This window comes from Podarcis pityusensis (assembly GCF_964106645.2).
Source record: "Podarcis pityusensis genome assembly, chromosome: 13".
NCBI lineage: Eukaryota > Metazoa > Chordata > Lepidosauria > Squamata > Lacertidae > Podarcis > Podarcis pityusensis.
The window spans coordinates 37,093,060-37,117,158 of NC_138038.1; the positions used below are offsets into that span (position 1 = coordinate 37,093,060).

The window sequence follows — 24,099 nt, forward strand, 5'->3', positions numbered from 1 at the left end:
TTACCTCACCAGTTAAACATTTTAATCATTTTAGTTTCCGATTTACACTGATAATCAAAAAACGCGATAGTTTTTCCCCACTTGTCACAGGGACTGTGCATGAGTTGCCCCCATTGGAGGGCAGGCCCCACCCACTGCTGCGACCTCCCCAGCACGCACCGCTCCCACATTCCACACCCATGGGAACGACAGATATTTTTTCCATGATGATTATCTTTGGGAGAGGAATGGATTCCCCAAGATTATTCTCTGGTGACACTGTAGGAAGAGGGCACTGCAGGGGAGGGTTTGGGTGAGGTGAAAATGATGGGAGTATCACCCTTTTTGAGGATTTTTTAAAAAAAATCACTCATTCTAAAATCAGGGCTAAAAGAACTTAAAAAACAACAACCCACACCTTGAGGAAACTGCTCCTCACCATAAAAAGCAGAATTTTTGCATAGACGTTTACATGTAATCTTCAAAATTCAAGACGCTGCAGTTTAGCAGTGGTAAACGAGTGCTCTGGGTGGAACTGACACAGTCTCATTTTAGATACCCATGTGGTAAAAAACACACTGTGAGGAACAGGCTAGTTGGTTAAAAAAAAAAAGAAGTTAAAACATGTGGCCAATGCTTTGAACACACCCAATTTCCTCTCACACAGCAGAGCAGACACTTTATACCCTTCATGGGCCTCAACCACTCTGTCTAAGACAGCGAACGAGACTTCATTAGACTCTGGCAATTCATAGCATGAGGGAGCTAACATGCCGGTTTCCTGACACAAGATGGCTGCTGGGGAACAGAGCAGAGTTTTAGTCACCTACTTCTAAGCCCAATGGTGAATCCTGTTAGGGCAGGGAGCTGGGCCCCCTTGCTCCAGAAAGCTTCTAGAAGTACCAGCTCACTAAACCAGAGACTCGAGGGATAGATTCCTTTATCAGAGAGGTCGCAAGTCAATGTACCATGACAACAGGTAGAGGTGTAGTTTTCTTTAAAGACGCATTCCCTCTTTGCAAGAGGATCTAGAGTCAAATTATGAAGAATTTAAGCAAATGGGCAGCACGGGAGTGAAGAGCGTTGTTGATATGGCGGACCATGTGTTATGTATCATCGGCACAGTCCATCTGTCCTGATCGAGCGAGCAGCCAAGAAGAGGGGCGTTGCACCAGGAGGAGGGAGATCTTTGGAGATCCAGGGCAGGGTGGAGGCTACATCCAAGCACGCCGATCATCCCAAATGGGAAGAAGGCTGCAGAGGCTACAGGTGTAAAGGCAGTGGCGAAGGACCACACCGTAACGCAACCCTGCCAGTGACAAACTTTGCTTTCGTCTTTTGCGTGGCACAGGACACAGACTGCGTATATAGCTTCCTACTCCAGTCAAGAGGCCTGAGATTGTTTCTTGGCAGAACTTAACCCACCACGTTCATCCGCTAAATCAGGTTGTGTGTTCCTCTTTATGGAAAGCGCTGCTGTCTTGCTTGCGATCTGGAGGCCGGGGGAAGACAAACCTCAGTTAATTTTGTGAAATGGTTTCGTAACCGCATGCATCTGTGGGGAAGACTCTTTGGCGTCACATACAAGGCTCTTGAGATCAGAATACCTGGATCAGTAACTTATTGAATGCCTTAACTGCTACTGTATGGTGTCAGAGGTTGGCATCTTGGGTTCCCTGCAGGGGACCCTCTGCTGAGTCCCGTAACCTCTGGGGGCCTGTCGGTCCTCCTTTTCACTGTTGCTGCCAGTCCATTGCGCCTCTTTGAAGATGCAAGTAAGGACAAGCGTAAAGAGAAGGAAAAGCGCCCATCTCCACTTGCCCTGGGCTCTCTATCTCTCTTGACAGAGAATAGAATCATAGAATTGTATAGCTGGAAGGGACCAAAAGGACCATCTAGCCCAACTTCCTGCATTGTGCAAGATGCACCCATAGGAAGGAGAGGGGAAGCTGCAGCAGTAACAGTGGCAAGGAGGGAGGTGGGCCCACACAGGAGGGGGGGATGCTGAGAGTATCTTCCCCAAGGGCCCCCCCAAACCTGCTACTGACTAGATGGCAAAATACAGCAAAATCCTGAATTTGTGTTTTAGTGTTGCTGTTATATGAAGCACCATCAAACTGCATGGCATATACGAGGTGCAAGTAGGCAGGTCCCTGCCTTCAGGAACTCACTATCTGAAAGATGGCACAGGGGAGACAATAGAGGAAGGAAGGTAAATGGAGGTGTTGATAAATCCTGGGAGCAGGACATGCATTTATTTTAGATATACATACAGTGGTACCTCAGGTTACATACGCTTCAGGTTACATATGCTTCAGGTTACAGACTCCGCTAACCCAGAAATTGTGCTTCAGGTTAAGAACTTTGCTTCAGGAGGAGAACAGAAATCGTGCTCTGGCAGCGCAGCGGCAGCAGGAGGCCCCATTAGCTAAAGTGGTGCTTCAGGTTAAGAACAGTTTCAGGTTAAGTACGGACCTCCGGAATGAATTAAGTACTTAACCCGAGGTACCACTGTATTACAGTGGGAAGTATAATTAAAGGATAAGACTGTTGTTGATAAAAGTTCCTTCCTTTGCTTCTTGGGCCATAAGGGACACTAAACGTTTGTATCCACGCACACCCATGATTGCTTTTAGGGCAGCCTGCCTTGATTTTGTGTTGCCCTTCGGATTTTATTTTTTAAAAGCTCTATGGATTTTGTTGTCTGCAGGCTTGTTTTATGATTCAAGTTATTTGCATTTTGCCATGACCTTTTGGCTTAGACAAGTAAACTAATAAATATGCCAAGAGGTAGGGAAAATATCTGCCCTTGTGTGAGGATTGTTTACTCCGACTGCCAAACTGCTCCTTCATGAAAATGTTTTTAGAGCAGGGGCCTAATCTACTCCCCCCGCCCCAAGAGGCAAGGAGAGTTGCAGAAAGCAAAGCAGAAGAGGAAATTATTGTATGGCTGTTCAGAATTAATTTTGCTGTATATAAATATACTTCAGTCACAAAAGGTATGTAAATAATAATCCAGTAAGGAACTTGCTTTAGAAGACCCTGATCTGAGTAATAGTAATAGTAATATTAGCTCTGCATCCAGGACTCTCTCTGGCCTTTTGTACTCACATCATTCATAATTTTTTGCTTGAGCTCTTCATGAGTTAAGGGTTTCTCGTCTTCTTCTGTTATTGGCTCATGGCCAGTTCTGCAAACAGCAAACATTAAGATGATAAAAACGAAGAGTGTCTTTTGCATTAAGTACTGCAAACCAATCCTTTTAAAAACAGTTTTTTTCAGGGCTCCTCCCAAGACCAATTTTTATTCAGCATTTATTCCAACTTGTTCATGAGGCATTTATACGACAATAAGCAATCATCCTGATGTATACATCTTCCTGTTAATCATTCATTTACCCCACAATTTTCAATGCATTTCCCCGTAACTTTCTAAGAAGTCCAGTTTTGTGGGGTTTTTTAAGTGGATTTGTTGTACTAGGGTGACAGAGTGCTTTAACCTACTTTAAAGGCACAAACCTAAAGTTTTGCACTTGAATCCCTCCTGCAAAACAGCGGCAGTCTGGGGGCACCCAGGGAGATGGAATACGCTACATCTGTTGAATGTTCTGCCCACTGCCAAGTTATTCAGAGTAAAATATTTCCTGGGAAGTGGGCAGCTGGATATAACCCATTGCATCCCAGTCCCATCCTAAAAATTCTTCTATGGGTTTAACACAGTAAACCGTTCTGCTCAGAAAATCTGCTGATATTCTCCTCTGCATGAGTGCTTTTCCTACCGTGTGTGTGTGTGTGTGTGTGTGTGTGTGTGTGTGTGTAAAAACCAAGGCCTCTTATGGCATTTAGTCTTGATTGCATTTTTAAAATATTTATCCAACATGGGCCTCCAAGGCAACTTCAAACATAATTAAAACCATCCATTTCAATATAACAATTAAAAAATAATTACAGAATCAGCAACACACATACACAAAACAGAAAGCAGGAAATCAGTTAAATGTCTCAAAACAAACATGTCTCTTGAGCAAACAAGAACATGCAGAATTGGCAACTACAACTTAATAATGTAGGCACCCAATGACAGAAGCTAGACAGGGTGCATCAAAGAGCAGGGGCCATCCTAGAAAAGGCCCCGTTCTCCATTCCTTCTCCTTTAATGCTGAAGATGGGAGCAGCCAGAACAGAGCCGCAGTAGAATTATTTGTTTCCCCAGTTTTTAATGTGTCTTATTTTATAGAAAGAAAAATACACTATACATTCTAACTATTGATCCTCATGTCATCTATCAACATTATGGCACTGCAAATTAACATTGTTTTATAGAATTCCACAAACGATCTTGATATCCTACCAGAGGCTTTCTCTATATAAATAATGCATTCCTATACAACATAAAGACATAATTGCTTTATAATTAATTAATTCTTACTATTGCAGTTCTTTCTTTTACAAATTAGGCATAATTTGAATGTTATATTAATTTCCAGTAGTGCTTTCCAAATATTTTATATTGAGTTTTACAATTCCAATACAAAATACATTCATGCAAACACTTTAAGGACTTTATCATCATCATCATCATCATCATCATCATCACAGTACTATTCCAGATTGTTTTATAGTAAAATATTTTATGCATTAATATTCTATGCCAAATATCTTTTGCTCAGTCCCACACAGATGGCATTTGCTGTTTCTTCCGGTGTTTAGCTATCCGTATCTGGGGACACTGCCAACATATTGCCCACCATTTTTCTTTCCTAATAGCATAATCATAGGATCCATAATTTATTCATATCCTATGATCTCATCATTTTTCCTTGTAATTTATTTTAACTGTAAAACATTTTCTGCAATAACATTCCATACCAGATATCTTTTTCTCATTCCCATAGATGTTTCTTCCAGTGTTTAGCTATCTGTATCTTGGGGTGTTACAAACATATTGTTATGTACCACCCCAATCTCCAAGCAGTGAGAGATTCCAGTGGTTCCAAGCGCTCACTCGGGGTTTGATTTTCTTGGAACAGGGGTGCACTTGAATAAAATGGGCAACGCCCATCAATATTTTGGGGGGGGGCCTAGCTCCCTCAAATATTTTATGGGGGTGCAAAAGAACTGGCTCCTAAGTCTTGGAATGAAGGTCAGTGGAGACTGAGGTGTCTTTAGGGTGTATGGTTTTATATGCACATGTGTACAACCTGGATATAGGATTCGAGAGCTCACAACATTAACACATGGGTGCTACTTCCCCTTTAGGTTTCCAGAGAAGCCCCAATGTCCAGGACATGTTTCTGTTTCCCAGCTTCCAGCTCTCACACACAACAACTACTCTGGCTATTGCCTAGGCTCACATGGTCTCCAACCATGGAGTGCGGGGGGACACCTGTCAGTTTGCATTTCTTAGTACAGAAAGTATTGATCTGATGTGTAGAAATCTTTCCTATTCTACTTAGTTCAAGAGTGTTCTGGAAGGTTTCTTTCTATGTGAAGGAAACAGGCAGAAGGTTTCTGATGTTTGGGTTATTCCTTCTGGGAAGCTGAGTACAGCTGGTTTAAAACTGGTTCTGTTCTATTTCTGTCAAGGTCATGCTGATTATAATAGTCAGGCCAGGAGGAGCCTGGGCTTCACACACTTTCTTTTTCTATCTCTTTGTTCTGGTGTGGTGTTCCGTTCTGTATGCTATAATGTTAAGGTTTAGTCTTATTATAAGTTCTTTTTAAGTTTAAATTAAGTCTGCTGCAACTGGATTTCTTATGGACTGTCCCATCCTGAATGTATTGGATTTGTGACCATTATGCTCATTTACCTTCAGTAGCAGTAAAGCTTTGCTGAATGAAATACAATTGCCTCTGGTCTATTTTTTGGGAACTCTGCAACATGTTTAAATCCTCCTCCACATGCACGACAACACCTACCCCATTTTCCCAGGCAGAATCATCACTTAGCTCATTCTTTGAGAGGCTGACAAGCAGTTAAACTGGACAGCTAAAGCCATTACAAAAAGAATACACACTCATAACAATATTCTCTAACATCTTCCCTTAACATATGCTCATTCAGTTTTCCTAATAACATAACCATGGGGTCCCTCATAAACTCATATCCTATGCTCTCCAATTTTCCTTGTCACCGCAACCCAAAACATCTGAACTTTCCATGATCTCAGTATAGAACCCCCTTTGCCAGCCCTCCAGCTGCTGGGCTGGCAGGAGCTGATAGGAATTGTAGTCCAAAACAGGTTGATACAGAAAATCTTAAACATACGGGCAGGTTCATGTGGGGCTAGGCAGGTCTCCTTACCCAGCAGTGGGTGGCCGAACAAGCATAGGCTGTGCCCGAATCTCAGGTTTCTGCCCCAGAAGCAGTTGCACTGTCTCCAGAGTGTCGTAGGGCCGATCATATTCCTGAGAAAAGAAGAGGCAAGGTTTATTGATTGCTTCCTCTCCCACGAGAGATTTAAAATAAAACAGCCTGAGGTCAACTACTCTGCCCCACCTATTAATCCAGATCTATCTATTCTTCCTACTAGATCAATTAAAAACTGAGTGACTTTGTTAGCCGCAGCTAATATGAGAATTTTGGTTTTCGGTTTTTTAAAAAGGTTACTAACTCTCACAATTGCAGAAATGCATTTGATAAAATAAAAGTAAATGTGTTAAGGAATTTGAAATGAGGCTGGCAAAGCAAAAGTAATATCATGCTTTCAAGCCCTGTGGATTCCACTGCAGAGCTGCAAAGTAATTTCCCTCTGCACCAGGACATTTTGAAAGGAACACATACGAACAGTTAGTATATCAGAATGGGATTAAAACCCTAGACTATTCAACAGGAAAGATTTGCAAGCAGGTTTGTCCTGCAAAATCGATAGGGGTTCTCACTCTCAATAAAATATTTTGCACACAGTAATTGCAGCAGGGAATTGGGCTCAGAGAAGTGAGTCACGAGGTTGTCTCCTCCTCTCCCTCTCTCCATGATCCCTGAGCCATCCCTTTCTCCTGCCCCTGTTGTTGTGTCCTGCCCATCCACCCTGCATACCTCGGCCTTGGCGAAAGAATACATAGCCAACAGCTGGTTGGTCTTTTGTTCAATCAAGCCCAGGTAGATCGCAACGTTCTCGTCCTGGGCAGTCGTCGACCCCCCCAGTTTCTTTTCCAGCACTGAGTAGTCACACTGCAGTTTCCAAAAAAGAGCCTCGATTGCTTTGAGAGGAGGAAAGAAAGCAAAATGAATGAACCCCTGCCCACCCACACAGCTCTTAACTTTAAGCACTCACTTCCTAGAGAGCCTGGAAGTCTTGAGCTCAACCTGGATAAGTGTCAGGGGTCAGCCCAGTGAGTGGCACTCCTTCCCCAATTCAAGGTGCCCAGTACCTAAGGCTTGCCAAATTATTCTGCACATGAGACAACACCCCGTCCCCCAAAATAAACACCTCTCCCTGGGAGCAGAAGAAGAAGAAGAAGAAGAAGAAGAAGAAGAAGAAGAAGAAGAAGAAGAAGAAGAAGAAGAAGAAGAATAAATGATTAATCATTTTTCTGCTCTTTCATGACACACAGAATTTGCTGCCCAAGGCAATGGTAGGTCCAGCCCTGCTAAGAGTCAACTTGATAAATGGTGGCTTGGTTTGCATGGTCTTATCTTGGGATTTAATAAGACAGGATATGCATGAGCTACTGCTGCTCACAGGTGCCAGGCAGCTCCTTTGCTCAGCCCAGCAAGCAGGCGGCTGAACAAGCCAGGATCCAGCTGTCTACCATAGCTGCCCATTATCTGAAAACCCAGAAACTATGGTGAATTGCTTACAAACCAGCCAGGGTCTTAAAATCAACTTTAAGCCATGGCTTAATATCCTGGCTAGTTTGTAAGCAATTAACCATAGCTTCCAGATTCGCGCATGTCAGGAAGTGAGGAAGAAGCCATCGATTTCCATTCCAACCTGCGTTTTCTGCTTGCAGCGCTGTTTCCATTCCACTGCAGTTTGGCTTCTGACAAAAAACCCCACCCCTACATTATTCAGCTCACTGTCCACTGTGGTGGAACTTGACAGAAATTCTGACATTATTTCACACCATTCGCTGCACTGCAAAGGAAACACGATGAAAAGCGGGAGGGAGAGTCATCAATTGTGTATCTTGTGTATACTGCTAATATTCGCTAGATTGCTTTCTATCCCTGGCATGGGATGTATAAATGAGCACTGGCAATTTCCACCCCCATTCCCATCAGAATTCCTCAACAACCCTATGGGAAGCTATAATTGATAGCTGAGTCCTGGCTTGTTCAGCTGCTCACTTGTGGACAGAGCGAAGCAGCAGATAACACTCATTCACATCCTGGCTTATTGAGCCAGGATATGATAGTGCAGATTTGCCCTGCATGTTCTGTACTTTTTGTCTACATGGCTCTTTGGAAGCTATCTTCAACTGGCCAGCCATCAGCCCATCTTGTGACTATGAATTCCAAGAGACAGGCTGGAGTCAGGTGACAGCTTTCTTTTGTCTGTTTTCCCAGAAAGCTGAAGGCAATTTGAAAGAAGGGTCCATTGGGAAAGGAAAGCCTCTTAAAATCACTCAGCTTTCCTAAATGCTGCAGTTTGTCTTCAGTCCTAATTACACATCGCATGGAAAATAAAAATAACAAAAGAAATTATTTCCTTTGTCCCACACCTACTGGCAACCAATTCCACAGGATAAGCCTGAGTATTACTATTTTGACAAAATGATATTCTCTCCCTCTTCCAATTTTGCCTTTCAGACCTCCCCCCGCCTCAAGCTTATCTATCTGCTGAGGATGATACAGCCAGGATCTGTGCTATTTTCTGTGACTAGCTGTGCCTGTTGGCTGATCATCCTGTTCCTCAAGGGAGTCTATGGACTGCATCAGGCCCATACAGCCTTTTCAAACCAGAACACAGAGCTATTTCCCTCCCCACCACTATCCCAACTACTGGCAAGGAACCACAACCGCTTCTTCCTTTTTTAAAAAAATAATGGTGCTGAACGTAACAGGGCCTGGTGACCAGGGCTGGGCACTGGCATTCGCTGTTAGAAAGTGAAGCCTCTCATCCTCCACTATCTGTGTAGTGCTAGCCTAGCACTCAAACCTGCCCAATAGTGAGAGCTAGTGTGGTGTAGTGGTTAGAGTGTCAGACTAGAACATGGGAGACCAGGGTTCAAATCCCTCCTCAGACATGAAACTCATTGGGTGACCCTGGGCCAGCCACTGCCTCTTAGCTTAACCTACCTCACAGGAGTGTTGTGGGGATTAAATGTGGAGTGACTGAACTGTGTATGCCACCTTGAGCTCTTTGGAGAAAAAGGTGGCATGTAAGTGCAATCAGTCAGTCAGTCAGTCAGTCAGTCAGTCAAGTGCTGGCCAGATTCCTGCACTGCTGCAACCTTGCTGTGAGAGCTCAGCAACTGCTATGAAAAGTGGCATCCGAGAACCTACATTTTCAGTGCAAAGACAAAACCAAGCCCCAAGTTCTGCAGGTTGCAAAGGAAAGCTTCAGAACATGTTTCCAGTTCCTACGATGGTGCCTCCACCATCTTTCTCTTCCCAACACACAAACACGGTCCCTGCTTACCGTTCTTGAGCTGCTCCCAAATCTTGTGGTGACCCTTCAATGCCAGCTCAATCCTGTTCGCCTCTTTCACAGCTTCCTCCTGCTGCGCTTCGGCCTCCTTGAGCCGCAACAGCTGCTCTCCCTCCTCCTGGGCACTCTGCTTTTGTGCCTCCTGTATCTCGTGGTAGAGCTAGAAGAGTGGAGGAGCAAGATGGAGAAAGCAGGGGGGTGGGGGTCATTCGTTTTACTATTACAGGAGGTTGGCAAAAACAAGGCGCAAATAAGAGATAAGAGGGTGGGAGGGCATCGTTCCTGAAAGAAGCTTCTGCAAAAATAACACTATGGTGCTAGGACATCTCAAAAGGGAAAGAGCCCTGATGCAATGTGGTTGCAGCCCAAGGCTTATTTGGGTAAGCAGAGGACACCCACAGCATACATTTAAAGCAGATTCAATGCACATAGCTTTCCACAAAGAATCTTGGAATTCTAGTTTGCCCCAGCACCCTTAACAAACTACAGTTCCCCCCACCAAGCCACATGCTTTAAATGTATATGGTGGGAACGCATACTGCTTGTTTCTGTGCTTGTGTTGAATAAGGAACTGGGAACCAGGAAGCAAACTTCAGCCTCGTTCAGCAACATGTGGCAGGAATCCCTGCTTGCTAACAGCAGCAAAGGTTGGAAGAATTGGGGAAGAGGGTGGGGAAGTATGGGCTGGCATTGTGATGATGACAGCATTGTGCAGAGACTGCAAAAAAACTTGCTTGCACGAATATCACTAATTCTATGATACGGGGGGGGGGGGACCCAAGACACAGCACTCACCTCAGTGATTTGTTCCCATATCTGCTCCTTCTGATCGTTCTGATCATTGACGTAGTTGAACTGAGCAAAGTTCCGTTCCTCCTCTGAAGTGGGAAAGAAAAACATCGGTAGCAGATCTTAACTTCCATCCCACTGCCTGAACCAGCCAGTACCCAAACTGCTTCAAGGGCCATGGTTCAAAAGGAAAATGGACCCTTTCCCATTGCAGCCCCCTGCCTTGCCTATCACCTTGCACGTATATATTCAATGCAGCATCCAAGGTTGGCGCGTCGGTGAGTTCCAGGACTTGATCCACGGTGGTGTGCAAAGATTCAAGCATCTCCTCTTCGGGGTCTTTCCGTTTGGACTCTTCCTCTGATTGAAAATAAAGAGAATCTAGGAGCCCCGGTTCCTAGGACAACCTCAAAGTCATGTGAATCCCCACCTCAATCAGAGACATGCATTAAAGGAGTGGAAAAGCAGCCCATCTTTTTAATTCACTTGTCTTGACCAAAGCTGCAACATTTCAATTATTATAAACCTCAAGAGGAAGCAAGATGTGACATGTAAACCAGCGCTTGTGGCTCGATTCTCCTCCAACAAACCACATGAGAAAAGCAAGGTTGATGTCCCCTATGATAAGGTTGCAGCACTGGGGGCTTTTCAGCTTAGAGAAAAGGGGCACAAGAAGCGACAAGACAGACATTTATAAAATTATGCATGGCATGGAAAAAAGGTTTTCTCCCTCTCTCATGACAAGAGAAATAGAGAAATCCCCATGAAGGTGAGCGTTGGGAGATTTGCATGGAGAGAAACAAACCATAAGTGCTGGTTTGTTGCTGCTTTTCAGTAAGCCATAGTCTGTTTAGCAATGGCTTGCCGTTGACCCAATTACTGTTAAAAATTGCTAAGCCAAAGGAAGTAGGCAGATTGCTTTAGAAATACTGTTTTACCCACATGCGAATTTAAATCAAACTCACATGATAATGTATTAAAACTCACATGATAACTTATTAAAATGTTTTAATTGGGCTGCAGCCATACTCTTTAGCCAACTATTTGTCTGAATACAAAAAAGTTCATTAAAATGTGTGTGTGTGTGTGTGTGTGTGTGTGTGTGTGTGTGTTTGGGGGGGTAACAAGATAACACAGACTGATTAGGTATTAACCCCCCAATATCCTCTGCTTTAATTCACAAAATTCTTCCCAGAGAATCCAGCAGTCCTGGCTCTGAGCTGTTCCACTATAAACCACAACACACACTTGCCTCCCAAAGGCCAAGGAATACTCCTGGCACCAGACAAAGCAAAGACTGGCGCTTTTCTCACAAGCGTCTGATTGTGCAGTTCTTGGCTGCTGGTGATATTTGCTGTTGGTAAGTTATACTGTATGGTGATCTTGCTTCTGTAGATCCAAACAGATCTTGCTATTGTGGGGGGAATTTACTACAAGCTTTTGTGGAATTTAATACATAACTTTTAGTTTTGCTCATTACGTATTATTATTCAGGACATCTTGATTTTCTAACTGCCTTTCATCGTGAGTTCCCACGGCAGGTTACAACAATTTAAAAATACAACATTAAGAACAGTTAAAACAGAATACAATTAAGAGAATAGGGTGGACCCTGAGATATGTATCTCAGGCGTCAGAGGCCAGGATAAAGAGCTCCATCTTCAGCAAATGATGAAAGCCACATAGCGAAGGTGCAAGACACACATCTGTGGGAAGGGAACATAGTTCAGGGGCTGCCACAGATAATGCCCTCTCCTGGGCTGTCCCCCTCAACTTCTGAAGATGGTGGAACTACCCTAAGACATTCTAAATCCTGGAGAGGGTCTGTAGGGAAGCAAGCGGGTCTTTCATACATTTGGTGCCTAAGTCATTTAAAACTTTAAATCCTAGCAATGAGCACTTTGAACTGAGCCTAGAAATGAATTGGCAACCGATGCACCTGTTTTGAAACTGGCTATGTGAGTTCTAAATGGATCCCCAGCCAGTAGCTGTCTTTTGGACGTGCTGAAGTCTCCCAAGTCATCCTCAAGGGCAGCCCTACAGAGAACATGTTGCAATAATCCAGTTCTGAAGTTGCCAGAGCATGGGTAACAATGTCCAAGTTATTTCTGTCCAAAAGGGTCCATGGCTAACAAACGAGCCAGAGCTGGAAACTGGCACTCCAAATCACTGAGGCCACCTGAGCCATTGCTTAGTTTCTATTTGTTCTGTACCTGTTTTGTCTTGCCACAAGACCACTTCTGGGCATGTGGGAATGAATGAATGACTCAATAAATAGCCCCTAACCATACATGACACACACACACAAACCTTTCTTTTGCTTGGCCTTTAGTGCCTCCTCCGTCAATGTCCTCTCCTGCAGCTTGACGGAAATGAAATCATTCAAGCGCTGGTCATTCTCTATCTGGCGGCATAATTCTTTCATCTCCGATTCATATTGCGCTACATCTTTCTTTGCCTTGTCCTGCAGCTGGCCTAGGCGCGTATGTGCCTCATCCCTATATTTACCCCAGTGGACAAATGGGATGGGGACAAGGTTTGGATATGTGAGAGAGAACCACCAGCAATTCCACTTCCCAACTTTTCTTCATGCTCTTATCCCCATTCCTTCACCACCCCTGAAATCTAGCATAACGATGAAGAGCTTGAGTGACAGGCAGGAAGGCCTTGTTTCAGATATTACTTCACCATTTAGGAGAGGCCACAGCTCCCCGGGCATAAAACATCTCTGCATGCAGAAGGTCCTATGCTCAACTGCTGCCATCTCCAATTACGGAATCTCAGATAGAAAAGGCTGGGAAAGGCCTCAGTCCATGATACTGGAGAGCGGCCATAAGTCAGGACTGACAGTGCATTGTGTTCGATGCGCTGATGGCCTGGTCCACTCTAATGGAAAGTCCTATGGGGAAAGGCGACAGCACATGCTTTCCATCCAGCAGCTCTCAAGTCTGAGCCCAGCTGTCAGGACTGACAGTGCATTGTGTTCGATGCGCTGATGGCCTGGTCCACTCTAATGGAAAGTCCTATGGGGAAAGGCGACAGCACATGCTTTCCATCCAGCAGCTCTCAAGTCTGAGCCCAGCTTCCACCTCCAGCTAAGAGCTCCAGCTACCACCAGCTTCTTCATGTGCCTCCTCCACAAGAGGTCTGGAGGGTGGCAACGTGAGAACGGGCTCCCCGTCTGTGGAATGCTCTCCCCAGAGGCTTCACTGGAGCCTTCATTGTACTCCGTTAGGCACCAGGGGAAAACGTTCCTCTTCAACGAAGCCTTTGGCTGATAAACATCCAATGCCCTTTAAAAATGTGTTGGGGAAGGGGGGTTATTGGGTTGTCCTTGTATTTGTTTTTATTATGTATTTTGTGTTTTTATAATATGATTTTATGTTGTGAACTGCCCTGAGACCTGTGGGTATAGGGCAGTATACAAAATTTTAATAATAATAATAATAATAGGCTCTTGGACAACAAGGCTGGGGAAAAGCCTGAACCAGTTGGGAACAGACAGTGTTGGATGGGCCAGTGGTCCGACTCCTATGGCCAAACACCCAACATCCAAGTCACGATGCTGGGAGTGTGCTTCAGCACTATGCACAGCTCCTTTCCCCTGCCCACCACTGGCAAATGTAGCTATGCAAAATTAAGCATAAATGCTGCAGGTCTGCATACATTTCTATGGGGAGGTAGTAGAGCTTAGTGGAAGAGCCTCTGCTTTGTGTGCAGAAGGTTCCAAGTCCCATCTCCAGGCACAGCTGGGAGAGACTCCCATCTGTAACCCAGGAGAGCTGCTGCCAGTCAATGCAGGCAATATTGAGCTTGATGAACCGATGGTCTTTATGGTCTGACTCAGTAGAAAGCAGCTTCCTACCTTCCTCCTATATGACACAGGTGGGAAACCTACAGCCTGCAGGTCACACCCACTCGCCCCTATCTGATCTCCTATGTGATGTGCAATCAAGAGCCTCAAAGTGCACTCCTTTGTGCACTGGAAAGGGAAAGCAGGCTTTGGCTCTACCACCCCATCACCTGATGGTTCGGTAAAGCCTCGCATTCTTTTAAGCACCGTGCAATGCTCTTTGCAAGCTTTGGGTGGTGCCGTGAAGTCCCAACTATGTGACATCTGCAGCCCTTCCCGCATGTCAAATTTGGCCTGTGTGGCTTGGATCTGACCTACAGAGCCAAAAAGGTTCCTCAGGCATGCTGCACAGGTCACAGAATCCTGCTTTTCCTGGTGCAGAATTTTTGTTTCCCTGAAGCAGAATTTCCATTTTAGCGCAGAGGATATATAGCCCTGTCTTTTATATTAGAGTTATGCTTAGAAGCTAGGACTTGGAGGGAGCATGGCTATTGCTGATTAAGTTGTCACAGCACATGAATGGGTGGAGGCAGCAGGACAATGGAACAGCAATGAAGAACCAGGGTATGAACATGAGCAAGGTTTCTGCAGGGACACTCCTCCCTGCCCCAGCATGCTTGAGTACTCCCCTTCCCCCAACCTTGCTTCGTAGGCTGCAGAGGATGTGCTGATGACTGCGCCAATGGCTCTACGAGTTTCCAACAGCTCCTAGAGAGAGAGAGAGAGAGAGAGAGAGAGAGAGAGAGGAAACCTTCAGATCTAGTCCCTAATTGCACCACAGCCATACCATCCTGTTCACAAAGTTCTATCTCCTCACTGTAGCCCAATAGCTCTTCCCTTCTTTCCTAACCATTGTCATCCACACCACAGCAGAAGCACAGTCCATAAATTTAAACTCCACATGAATCTGCAAGTGTTAAAGAGGTCCTGTGAATTGGCCTTCAGACCCTGCCCTGTCAAACCCAAAAATCAGAAATCCTTAGGTCCAAGAGGATAGGAATAAGGCAGGGGGCATCATAATTTCTGTTGTCAGAATCTAGTTGGTCAGTTACAATCCCTAGTTTAGTAAGCAAAAACATACTTTCCAAAATGCATGGTTTAGCTTTGTGATTCTCTCCCAGCCAATAAAAAGCCCTGATTTTTTTTTAATACCACTCTCAACAGTCAATCATATCCTTCCATTCCATGCTGGAGTTCTCTCCAAGCAACCAGATCTCACAATTCTATAACAGAACCTTCATTAGTCTATATCACGACTCCAGTCCCTCTCAGAAACTCTCTTGGGCAATTACATCCTGTCAACTCTCCTCAATTTTCTCTTAGTGTGAATGTACCGTCTCTAGACGTTTATAAAGCTGTTCGAAGCGATCGTGTTCAAGCCGGAGAATTTCTAGATCCTCACGTAGTTGTGAATTCAAGACGAGCTGAGAATTGAATTCTGTGGTGGTCTGGAAATAGAAAAGTGGAGTGAGAAACTGAAGACAAGCCAAGAATCCTGGCTCTCAGAAACCCTGGGCACTTGCAACCATTTTTACCCGGTCAAGCTGATTCTCAACTGTTCCTATTCGCTTCAGCAAGTTGCCCTTCTGTTCCTGGATCAGGGTCCCAGTGCCCACCACCAGCTTCTGGTCAGTCAAACGCTTGTTCCAGTTTTCGATCTGTCAGAAATGAAGAATGAAAGCAGGGAAATGGGATGAGAAACTAGTATTTGGGATAGGACTAAAGAATCCTTGGCTCTTGGATCCCCTGTTCTAATGAATTCGACCCTCAAGTCCTAGCTGCCAATTCCCTCTGCATTTTTTAAAGCCCTCACACCCATTTTTAACCCAAAAGATCCTCCTCTCCTTTCTGGAGTTTCTCTTCGCCTGGATTTTTTTGGGGGGTGGGGGAAAGTGAAGGAAAAAATATTTTTCTTAGAGACTTCCATTCTGCTCTCAGGGCCTCACTTCACACTACTTGTTCTCTGTACCTGCTATTATACTCCACTCCCCACCTGGAAGGCTTCAAAATCCTAGCACAGGACACTACTTCACATCAATAAATGCCAAGCAACTTGGTACTTAGCTCCCTTCTCCATACCTCTTTATCAAGCAGGGCTACCTGCTTCTTCTCTTGAATTATTTGCTGCTTCACTTCATCCCGCTGTCCCAACAAGGAACGGAGAGTGTCACCGTGGACCTTTTCCTGCTGTGCGTTGGCCTTGCTCTCAGCCACAGCGTGCCTCTGAAGCAGCTCTTTGTTATCCTTCTCCAAGCGCTTTATCTCTGCCCTGTCCAAGAGAGGAGGGGCAGAGACTCTGAGGGGCGGCAGGATGACACGGCGAGACACAGCTGCATGGGCACGTACCGGAGCGCCATGGCAGCAGGTGTGCTGGTGAGTTTTGGTTGGGATTGGTGGCAGCGCCAGCTCAGAGGAGCTTTTGAGACACTGCTACAGAAACTCCTGGAAAGCTGGCGATTTGAATCTGAGCATGCATCTCACCAACTCCGGATGGGACAAGATGGAATGGGGAAGGGGAGAATCGGGACAGGATATACTCTCAAAAGAGAGCAGGCTTCAACAGTTCAAAATTAGCTGCTCTGTGTAAAAAGACACAATAGATTTCAGGCCTTAGGATGACTTATTGTGCCTTTACATCCCTATGAAACAAGCAGTGTTGGGAACACAGAATTTCTGATTTCCCTACAAAGAAAGTACTATGTTTTGTAGGTCAGGGCAGAAGGCCAGAACTTCAAGGTTCTCAGGGGCAGGGATGATGAGTAACGTTCATTAAGTGATCTAAACCAGAGTACGAAGAGAGAGAAGAATCCTAAATTCTCTGGGAACGTTTTATACTAAAGGGGCAGGAAGAGGTTGGACACACAGAAGCATGAGTACAAGATCTGAAACCATGTCAGCGTGCCAAAGCGCATAATGGCAAGAATCAAATGTTTGTACATGCATGTACACATATGTGATAGATTGTGGGAGGTGGAATTCAGCTGCATGTGCTAAAGAAAGGCAGGTTATATGCACAAACATGTCCACACATGATGTGACCAAACCAATTGTCAGCTGTGTGTTGCCAGGAGCCTATCAGTTGCTATGTGCCCTTGTGTTAAGTCAGTATCTGCTTCAGTACATGAGGTGGGGATTATATCTTAATGCTCAGCTTACAGCTCTCTCCTTGCAGTAGGATGTACAATATTCAAATGCTCCCCAAATCCAAAACTGGATGTTTCAGAGCAAGAGATGACAGGCTGTGCTCTGTGCCAAGAAAAATGGACAGGAGATAGCACCCCTCAATGCGATTATATACCGCTCTCTCATCAAATTGTGGCACAACTGAAAACTAAAGGTTAGACAACTGGTCCAATGAAAGCAATTTAAGGCTGGTGATGGGCAACAGGCTTGTTTCTCTTAGAAATCTGAATATGATGTAAAAGAGGGATCACCTCATGGTGCACGCACAGCTCATTCTTGCCCCCAATAAAAATATTTTGCAGGATTTGGTATAGCCTCCAAAACCCAAATGCATACACTGTGATGGTCTCTCCCAGACCATTTCCAGCTATCTAAAGAACTATGTCCATCTCCGGCGTAAGAGGACAGTAAAACCATGACGTTCCTGCTGTGAACAAGGAAAAACAAAATGGATCTCCAAAATGGATCCAGAATTTTAGCAAGGATATGAGATGAATACGTACTTCTGCCTGCGAATGATTTCATGGGATTCGAAAGCGTAGGCATGACGGTTGCCTTCAAGGAGACGAAACTGGCGCTGGAGTTTGGCTAACTCGCTTTCGGCTAGTGGGACACAAAGCCAGTGAAGCAACAGGTGGTTTGGGGAGACAGAGAAAAGAAAGGTGGTTAGAAAGTCCAGCATGATGGCCTTCTCTTAAAGACCCCACCTATCACACCTGGCACAAGAATTAGGGCAGAGACTAATGTGGTCCAGGATTACAGAAAGAAGGGAACTTCCCTGCTGTGTTTGGCACAGATTTGATGAGCACAATCATGAGCAACTTAATGACTACCAGTGGTATTCCATTTATATAATGAGCTCCAGTTGGCTTTGTTAGGCTTGAGACAAACAGCTGTTTTTAAGAGAGCCAAAAGGGGTTTGAGAGAGGCTTCACTTTCCATGAACATGCCCACAGGTTTTGTCCCAATGTCACTTCTGAACAAACAGGTTTTGCAGGTTCCTGCAACAATAAAAAAGCCTCTAAGACCTGTATGCCAGAGAACATGCTTTTCCTCATAGAATTCTGGGCAATGTGGTTAGTTAAGAGTTGCTGAGAATTATAACTCAATGAGTGTGGACCCTCCAAATGTCCCTATTTTCCAGGGACGCCCCCCAATTTAGAGAAGCCATCCCGGTTTCTGATTCGATCCTGGAATGTCCCACTTTTCCTTAGAATGTCCCTATTTTCACTGGAGAAATGTTGGTGGGTATGGAGTTATCTGACCCCCCAAGCCATCTGAAGGCAATCCTGTATAGGGAAGTTTTTTAATGTTCAATGTTTTATTACCTTTTTATGTATGTTGGAAGCTTCCCAGAGGGGCTGGGGCAACCCAGTCAGATGTGTGGGGTATGAATAGTGAAATTATCATTAAGGAATGGGACATCCCTATTTTCATTGGATAAATGTTGGGCGGTATGTGAATGCCCAGAATTCTTTGAGGGAAAGAATGTGCTTTAAAGGTATGGTGTATATACAGCCTTAGTGTACACAGCAATCCTTCTTTCAAAGAGCCTTCAATTCTCTAAAGAAGAAACACACACGCAAGTATCAATGACCTCCATGTAGCCAAATGATAGGTCTCTTTGGTCACTATCAGGTTCCTGGACCCAGGGAATCCTTGAGTCTACAGAGCTTGGTCAGTTCTGGGAGGAATTGGTAGAGCTGCTTTTGCGCTCCTGATCTAGGCAGCCCTGATGTGTGGCATGCTTTGATCATTCAGTGCGGTTTATCAGGAATGGATTGTGGAAAGGACTGAGGAACAGAAGAGGCTGTGCTGTCTTTCAGGGGAGGCAGCCAGGGGAGCGAGGCAATACCTGTTCCCTCTTCATCAGGACATGATTGCTTTTCTGAGCAGGTGCTAATAGTGCCAAGAACAGACCAACCTTTATTCTACACTCCAGCCTTATGGACATCTGGTCCTTTGGCGGCAGACAGGCTCTTGTTTTGTTCCTCGACTGCCATTTTTTGTTCACTCCCAGCAAAGCGAATGACTCAGTCTCTGGATCCTCACAAAGCCACTGACTCATGCCCACATGTGTCCCTCGTATGCTAGCAAGGATTTGGACAATTTGTACCTCCGCTACTTTAATTTAGTCCCTGCTGCTTTTCAAAGCCAACATTCACTTAAGAGGCCTAGTTCAAAGAGTAATTCTTACAAGCTAACCAAGACATGTGGAAAACAGCCAAGGCGCCCTGGTTCTGTCTCTTTGGCCTCATTCTTTGGATACAAAGGCCTTATTTCTCATCCCTCTGCTCCCTTTCAAAAGCAGTCCCCTTTAGCAACATTTTTGCTTGGCTTGAAAAATATCCCCCAACTCCTTCCTAGTCACCCTGGCAAAAACTGAAAGGAAATATATATTATTTCATGTAGCTGTCAAAGAAGGAGATACCCTCTTAGCTTTATTTTTGTATCAGATTTTGCAGAACTGTCTGGTACCTTCAGTTTGCTTAAACCTGGGATCAGTTTCAGTGAGTCTGATGTAGTTATACACATTTCACTGCAGACAGTGAGCTACTAGCATAAATCTTCTCAGTAAAAATATTTATTATTGCTGGTTTCATAGCTTTCTACATACATGCACTGGCCTAAGACCACAGCAATATTGTCCATGAAAACCCTTTATAAAAATGCCAAATATGTATATGTATATGTATATGTATATGTATATGTATATGTATATGTGTGTGTATATATATATATATATATATGATGACATGGGTGCTTTATAGCAGAGACTTAGGCTAAGAAGTGTCATGGGAAGTTCCCTAACCACAAGAACGTTTGCCATAACGTCAGCTGAATATCCACATGTTGTCAATGCATTAAAGCATACAGCAATTCAGAAAAGCCTGCACTAACCCCAAACTTCAAAAGTTTAAACTGCTCTGTGAGACAGCAAGAGTGCTCTGCTGATATTTCACAAAGTTTGGGAGTGGAAGGATGCTGTGAAGGAAAACAGCAGCCGCTAAAACACTATGGGAAGAGCAAGAATATATATGGATTTCAGCCTGGAATAATCACATTGGTGGAAACAATATTGCAGTGAGCTAAGCGAAATCAGGGCAGGCCCTCACCAAATCCAGACTTCAGCTATCATTATTAAAGGATGTCTTCCTGTTCAGAGAACGTAGACCTCTAAATACCAGATGTTTGGGACAAAATAGGGACTGTCACTTCCATGTTCTGCTTGTGAGTTTCCAAAAGCATCTGGCCAGCTGTCAGAAACAGAATGTCTTGGATCCAGAGAGACTTAATCCAATCCAAGGAGACTTTTATGTGCACAGACTTAGTAAAAGCAAACTGAATGGAGAAAGTGGGCCAGAGAATGACCTTTCTGTTTCCCTATTCCAATGTGTGTGGGGGGGATTTTCCATTCAAATGACACTGGGATCACATCACAAGCTGCATCCAGGGACTCTAGTGTTACAAGCTTCCCACAACAATATTCCCAAGTGCAAATTCTGGCTATGCAAGTGTTCCTACAGCGGTATCCTCACTTCCCTCCATAGGAATTTACCAAGGCCTTCCAAGTCCACGTCACTGCCATCTGAGCGGAGGCTTGAAGCAGATTTGAAGAACGGCATCTTCGGTTTCTTCCTGATGGTGGAAAAAAAATGATAAAACAAAGTGGGAGGCTAGCAGGTGAGAATCACTGTCATAAAATAACTCATTCATGGAAAACAGTGCAGCATTCTGCATAAAACATATGAACGGGGAGACCCCGTTCGGGGAGGTTGGAACACTGCTCACCGTGACATTTCCCAGTCTGATCTTGGGCCATTCACATGAGCTTAACCAAGGGGGGGGGGCAGCTGTCCCCCTCTAGATCAAGTAAAACAATAGAAATACTTAACTGACCAATCACATCAGTTCTCCCCCCCTAACGAACATCCTGGCTACGCCCATGGCCAGTCACTACATCTTAGTCCAGTGGTTCTCAAAGTTTTTTTTTTTTTCTGGGCCAGGCTTTCAGAATAAAAATTTGCTTGTGCCACACTGATTTTTTTATTGATAAGAAATACAATGGAAAACAAAAAGAACTCCTAGCAGTGCTTGATTTATAACAATGAACACAACATTATGAAAAACTATCCATCCATATTCTGCAAATAAAAAAACAAATATTTTGATACTAATCTACACTACGCTACACTGAAGTGTTTAAATGTTTCTTTGATTGTCCACAAATCTTTCTGCCACACTTGCCATCATCTCTTGCCACACCTCAGGGGTGCTAGGACTATTAACGGCAAGGGAGCAAGACACCTCTATTCTGTATTCTGAGCTCCCTAAATAAAAACATAAATAAATCCAAATTAAAGCACACAAATAAAATGGCAATCCAACATTTTCTCCCGCCAACTGACATTCATCCTACCAGCGTGCACAACGCCACAGAAACCTCTAACCAGCTGCATGCATCTAATTCAGGGCTCTGCTTTGTTCGTGGCAATTATATTTTCATGTGTTTTAGAGTCTGGCAAACTGCCTTGCGAGATCAATGCACCCTGAAAGGCAGGTTTTAAAAAGTAAACTTCATTCTAACTCAGTACTTCATATGCAGTCTCTTCTGCTGCAATAGCCAGCATACTTCTATCCGTTACACAGAATCATAGAATCATAAAGGGGTCCCAAGAGTCTTCTAGTCCAGCCCCCTGCAATGCAGGAATCCTGCCCACAGCCATCATTGGGTGGGTTCAAACCATCAAACTTCTGGTTAACAGCCAGGTACACTGGCCCATTGTGCCACCTGAGGGACAATTTGTGCCTTCAGTATTTCACCTTTAAGAAACTCCCATCCATCTTGAATTATCTTCTCTTTGAATATTTCTGACCATGAGACTTCACCTAATAGTTCCTTAAGAAGTATTGAAAGACTTCTAAAGGTACCAGTAACGTTCAAGAGCCCAGACTTATAAATATAATCATTTCCTTCCTTGCCTGAGGTGGCAGAGAACAGCCTCAAGATGCCTATACCCAGGAAGCTTTACAAGAGTTCCCTCTTTCTTTCAGTGTTAAGACATCAAAACTAGGGGGGCTTTGGGCTAAAAAGGCAATATATAAATTACTTAAAACAAATGATTAACGTCGGTGGTAGCATTAAAAAAAGTTGTGGGCCAGAAACTTGGGCAGACTTATCTGCATATCCTCCAACATTTCTCTGATGAAAACAGGGGCAACCTGGTCAACAGCAGCAACAACAATCATTTTATTATTTATACCCCACCCATCTGACTGGGTTGCCCCAGCCACTCTAGGCAGCTTCCAACATATATAAAAACATAATAAAATATTAAACATTTAAAAACTTCCCGATACAGGGCTGCCTTCAGGTGTCTTCTAATAGTTGTATAGTTACTTATCTCCTTGGCTCGGGGGTCACATAGCTCCAATGAAGATAGGGACACCCTACCACACCCTCCAATATTTCTCCAATGAAAATAGGGACATCCTAAGGAAAAGCAGGACACTCCAGGATCAAATCAAAATTGGAATGGCTTCTGTAAATCTGGAACTGTCCCTGGAAAATAGCAACACTTGGAGGGTCTGTATTTGCAAGGCTACAAAATACAAGAAAGGGGTAAGCCATACAGTGTGGGTGATATGAATACTGGCAAGGCTCTCACACGATACAGCTGCAGAGTGAAAACTTTTTAAGCAGTCTCTAATGCAACAGCCAACCATGTAACAACAAGCCCTTAAAACTAGTGTCTTAACAGATCAACTTCTCAGTAACACAGAGGATGTATAAACCTTGTAATGCCCACCTCTTTTGCCTCACATTTTATTGGCTGAAAAACTATGAATGTAATTAGCAGGGCTGGAGGGTTTTGTGGTTGTTGTTTTTTAAACAATTCCACTGTGGGTGCCTGTGTGGTGAAAAGGACAATCCACTTTTCATTTTAAAAATGAACATTTAAACTAAAATCAGGTGTGCATGCAGCATTTCCCTTTGTTGCCTTTATTGCTTTCTTGTGGTCCAGCTGAATGACCACAAAAATGCTGCTGCTGTAAGTAACATCTTAGTAGAACCACCCTTCCTGAAACAGAATAACCTCTGGTACTTAGCACAAGACACACAGACACACACACCATGTTACTTCTTAAATATATCCCATCCAATAGTTTTACAACCACAGCAAGCAGCATAATGCATTAGCACTCACTAACTTTTGCCCACACTTAAATCCGCTCATCTCTTTTCAAATCACACATCTACCTCATCCTTATTCATATACATACCATTCCCCCCCTTTCCATCCAAATTCATCCCGTGCCTGTTTTCCCACTATACCTAAACACCCTCTTATCCAAAATCTGTATAAAAATGCAGCTTTCTCAGCATCTGTGAACTGGATTAAATCAGCCCCAACTCCCGCTCCAAAAGCATTAACTAGAAGTACCTTTGCTCTCTACTGGAGAGCCACTCTGACAGCTATGCACTTTATGTATAGGCAATCTGTTTGGGGGATGCTGTGGTACAAACTCCTGGGCTCTCCTGCCAACAGCACACGTTGCCTTTGTCAACTCAGTTGTTAGCAACCGTCTCCAGGAAATGCATCAGCTCTTCACCAGCCCTAATGAATGAGGAAGGGCAAGAGGAGAGGAAAAAGAGAGCAGGTTACATACAACTGATTAGGAAGGCGTTATGAGGATT

At 44.2% G+C, this 24,099-nt stretch overlaps 1 protein-coding gene and 1 long non-coding RNA gene across 2 annotated transcripts in view; one reads left to right on the forward strand and one right to left on the reverse strand.

The window, feature by feature from the left end:
- Positions 1 to 23,899, reverse strand: ODAD1 (outer dynein arm docking complex subunit 1). Its single transcript, XM_080977610.1, has 15 exons — positions 23,846 to 23,899; positions 20,959 to 21,038; positions 17,903 to 18,002; positions 16,296 to 16,485; positions 15,752 to 15,874; positions 15,551 to 15,664; positions 14,857 to 14,924; positions 12,674 to 12,861; positions 10,598 to 10,723; positions 10,370 to 10,452; positions 9,566 to 9,734; positions 7,018 to 7,181; positions 6,283 to 6,386; positions 3,091 to 3,169; positions 1 to 1,471 (listed from the first exon to the last, which is right to left on the reverse strand). The coding sequence occupies exons 2-15, from the start codon at positions 21,023 to 21,025 to the stop codon at positions 1,364 to 1,366; spliced, it is 1,683 nt and encodes a 560-aa protein (XP_080833736.1). The 5' UTR covers positions 21,026 to 21,038; positions 23,846 to 23,899; the 3' UTR covers positions 1 to 1,363.
- Positions 16,498 to 24,099, forward strand: part of LOC308461040 — a 15,045-nt gene continuing 7,443 nt past the window's right edge. Inside the window, exons 1-2 of the long non-coding RNA XR_013978777.1 lie at positions 16,498 to 17,553; positions 20,951 to 21,083. This is a non-coding gene — a long non-coding RNA (uncharacterized lncRNA). The remainder of the gene's footprint in view (positions 17,554 to 20,950; positions 21,084 to 24,099) is intronic.

What these genes read in the sequence shown, in the direction of transcription:
- ODAD1 (XM_080977610.1), bottom strand. Translation starts at nt 21,025, where the DNA reads ATGCCGTTCTTCAAATCTGCTTCAAGCCTCCGCTCAGATGGCAGTGAC. An exon ending in CGTGGACTTGGAAGGCCTTG is followed by an intron (nt 18,003 to 20,958) that starts GTAAATTCCTAT and finishes GTGTCCCACTAG; the next exon opens with CCGAAAGCGAGTTAGCCAAA. An exon ending in AAAGGCCAAGCAAAAGAAAG is followed by an intron (nt 10,724 to 12,673) that starts GTTTGTGTGTGT and finishes ATTTTCAATCAG; the next exon opens with AGGAAGAGTCCAAACGGAAA.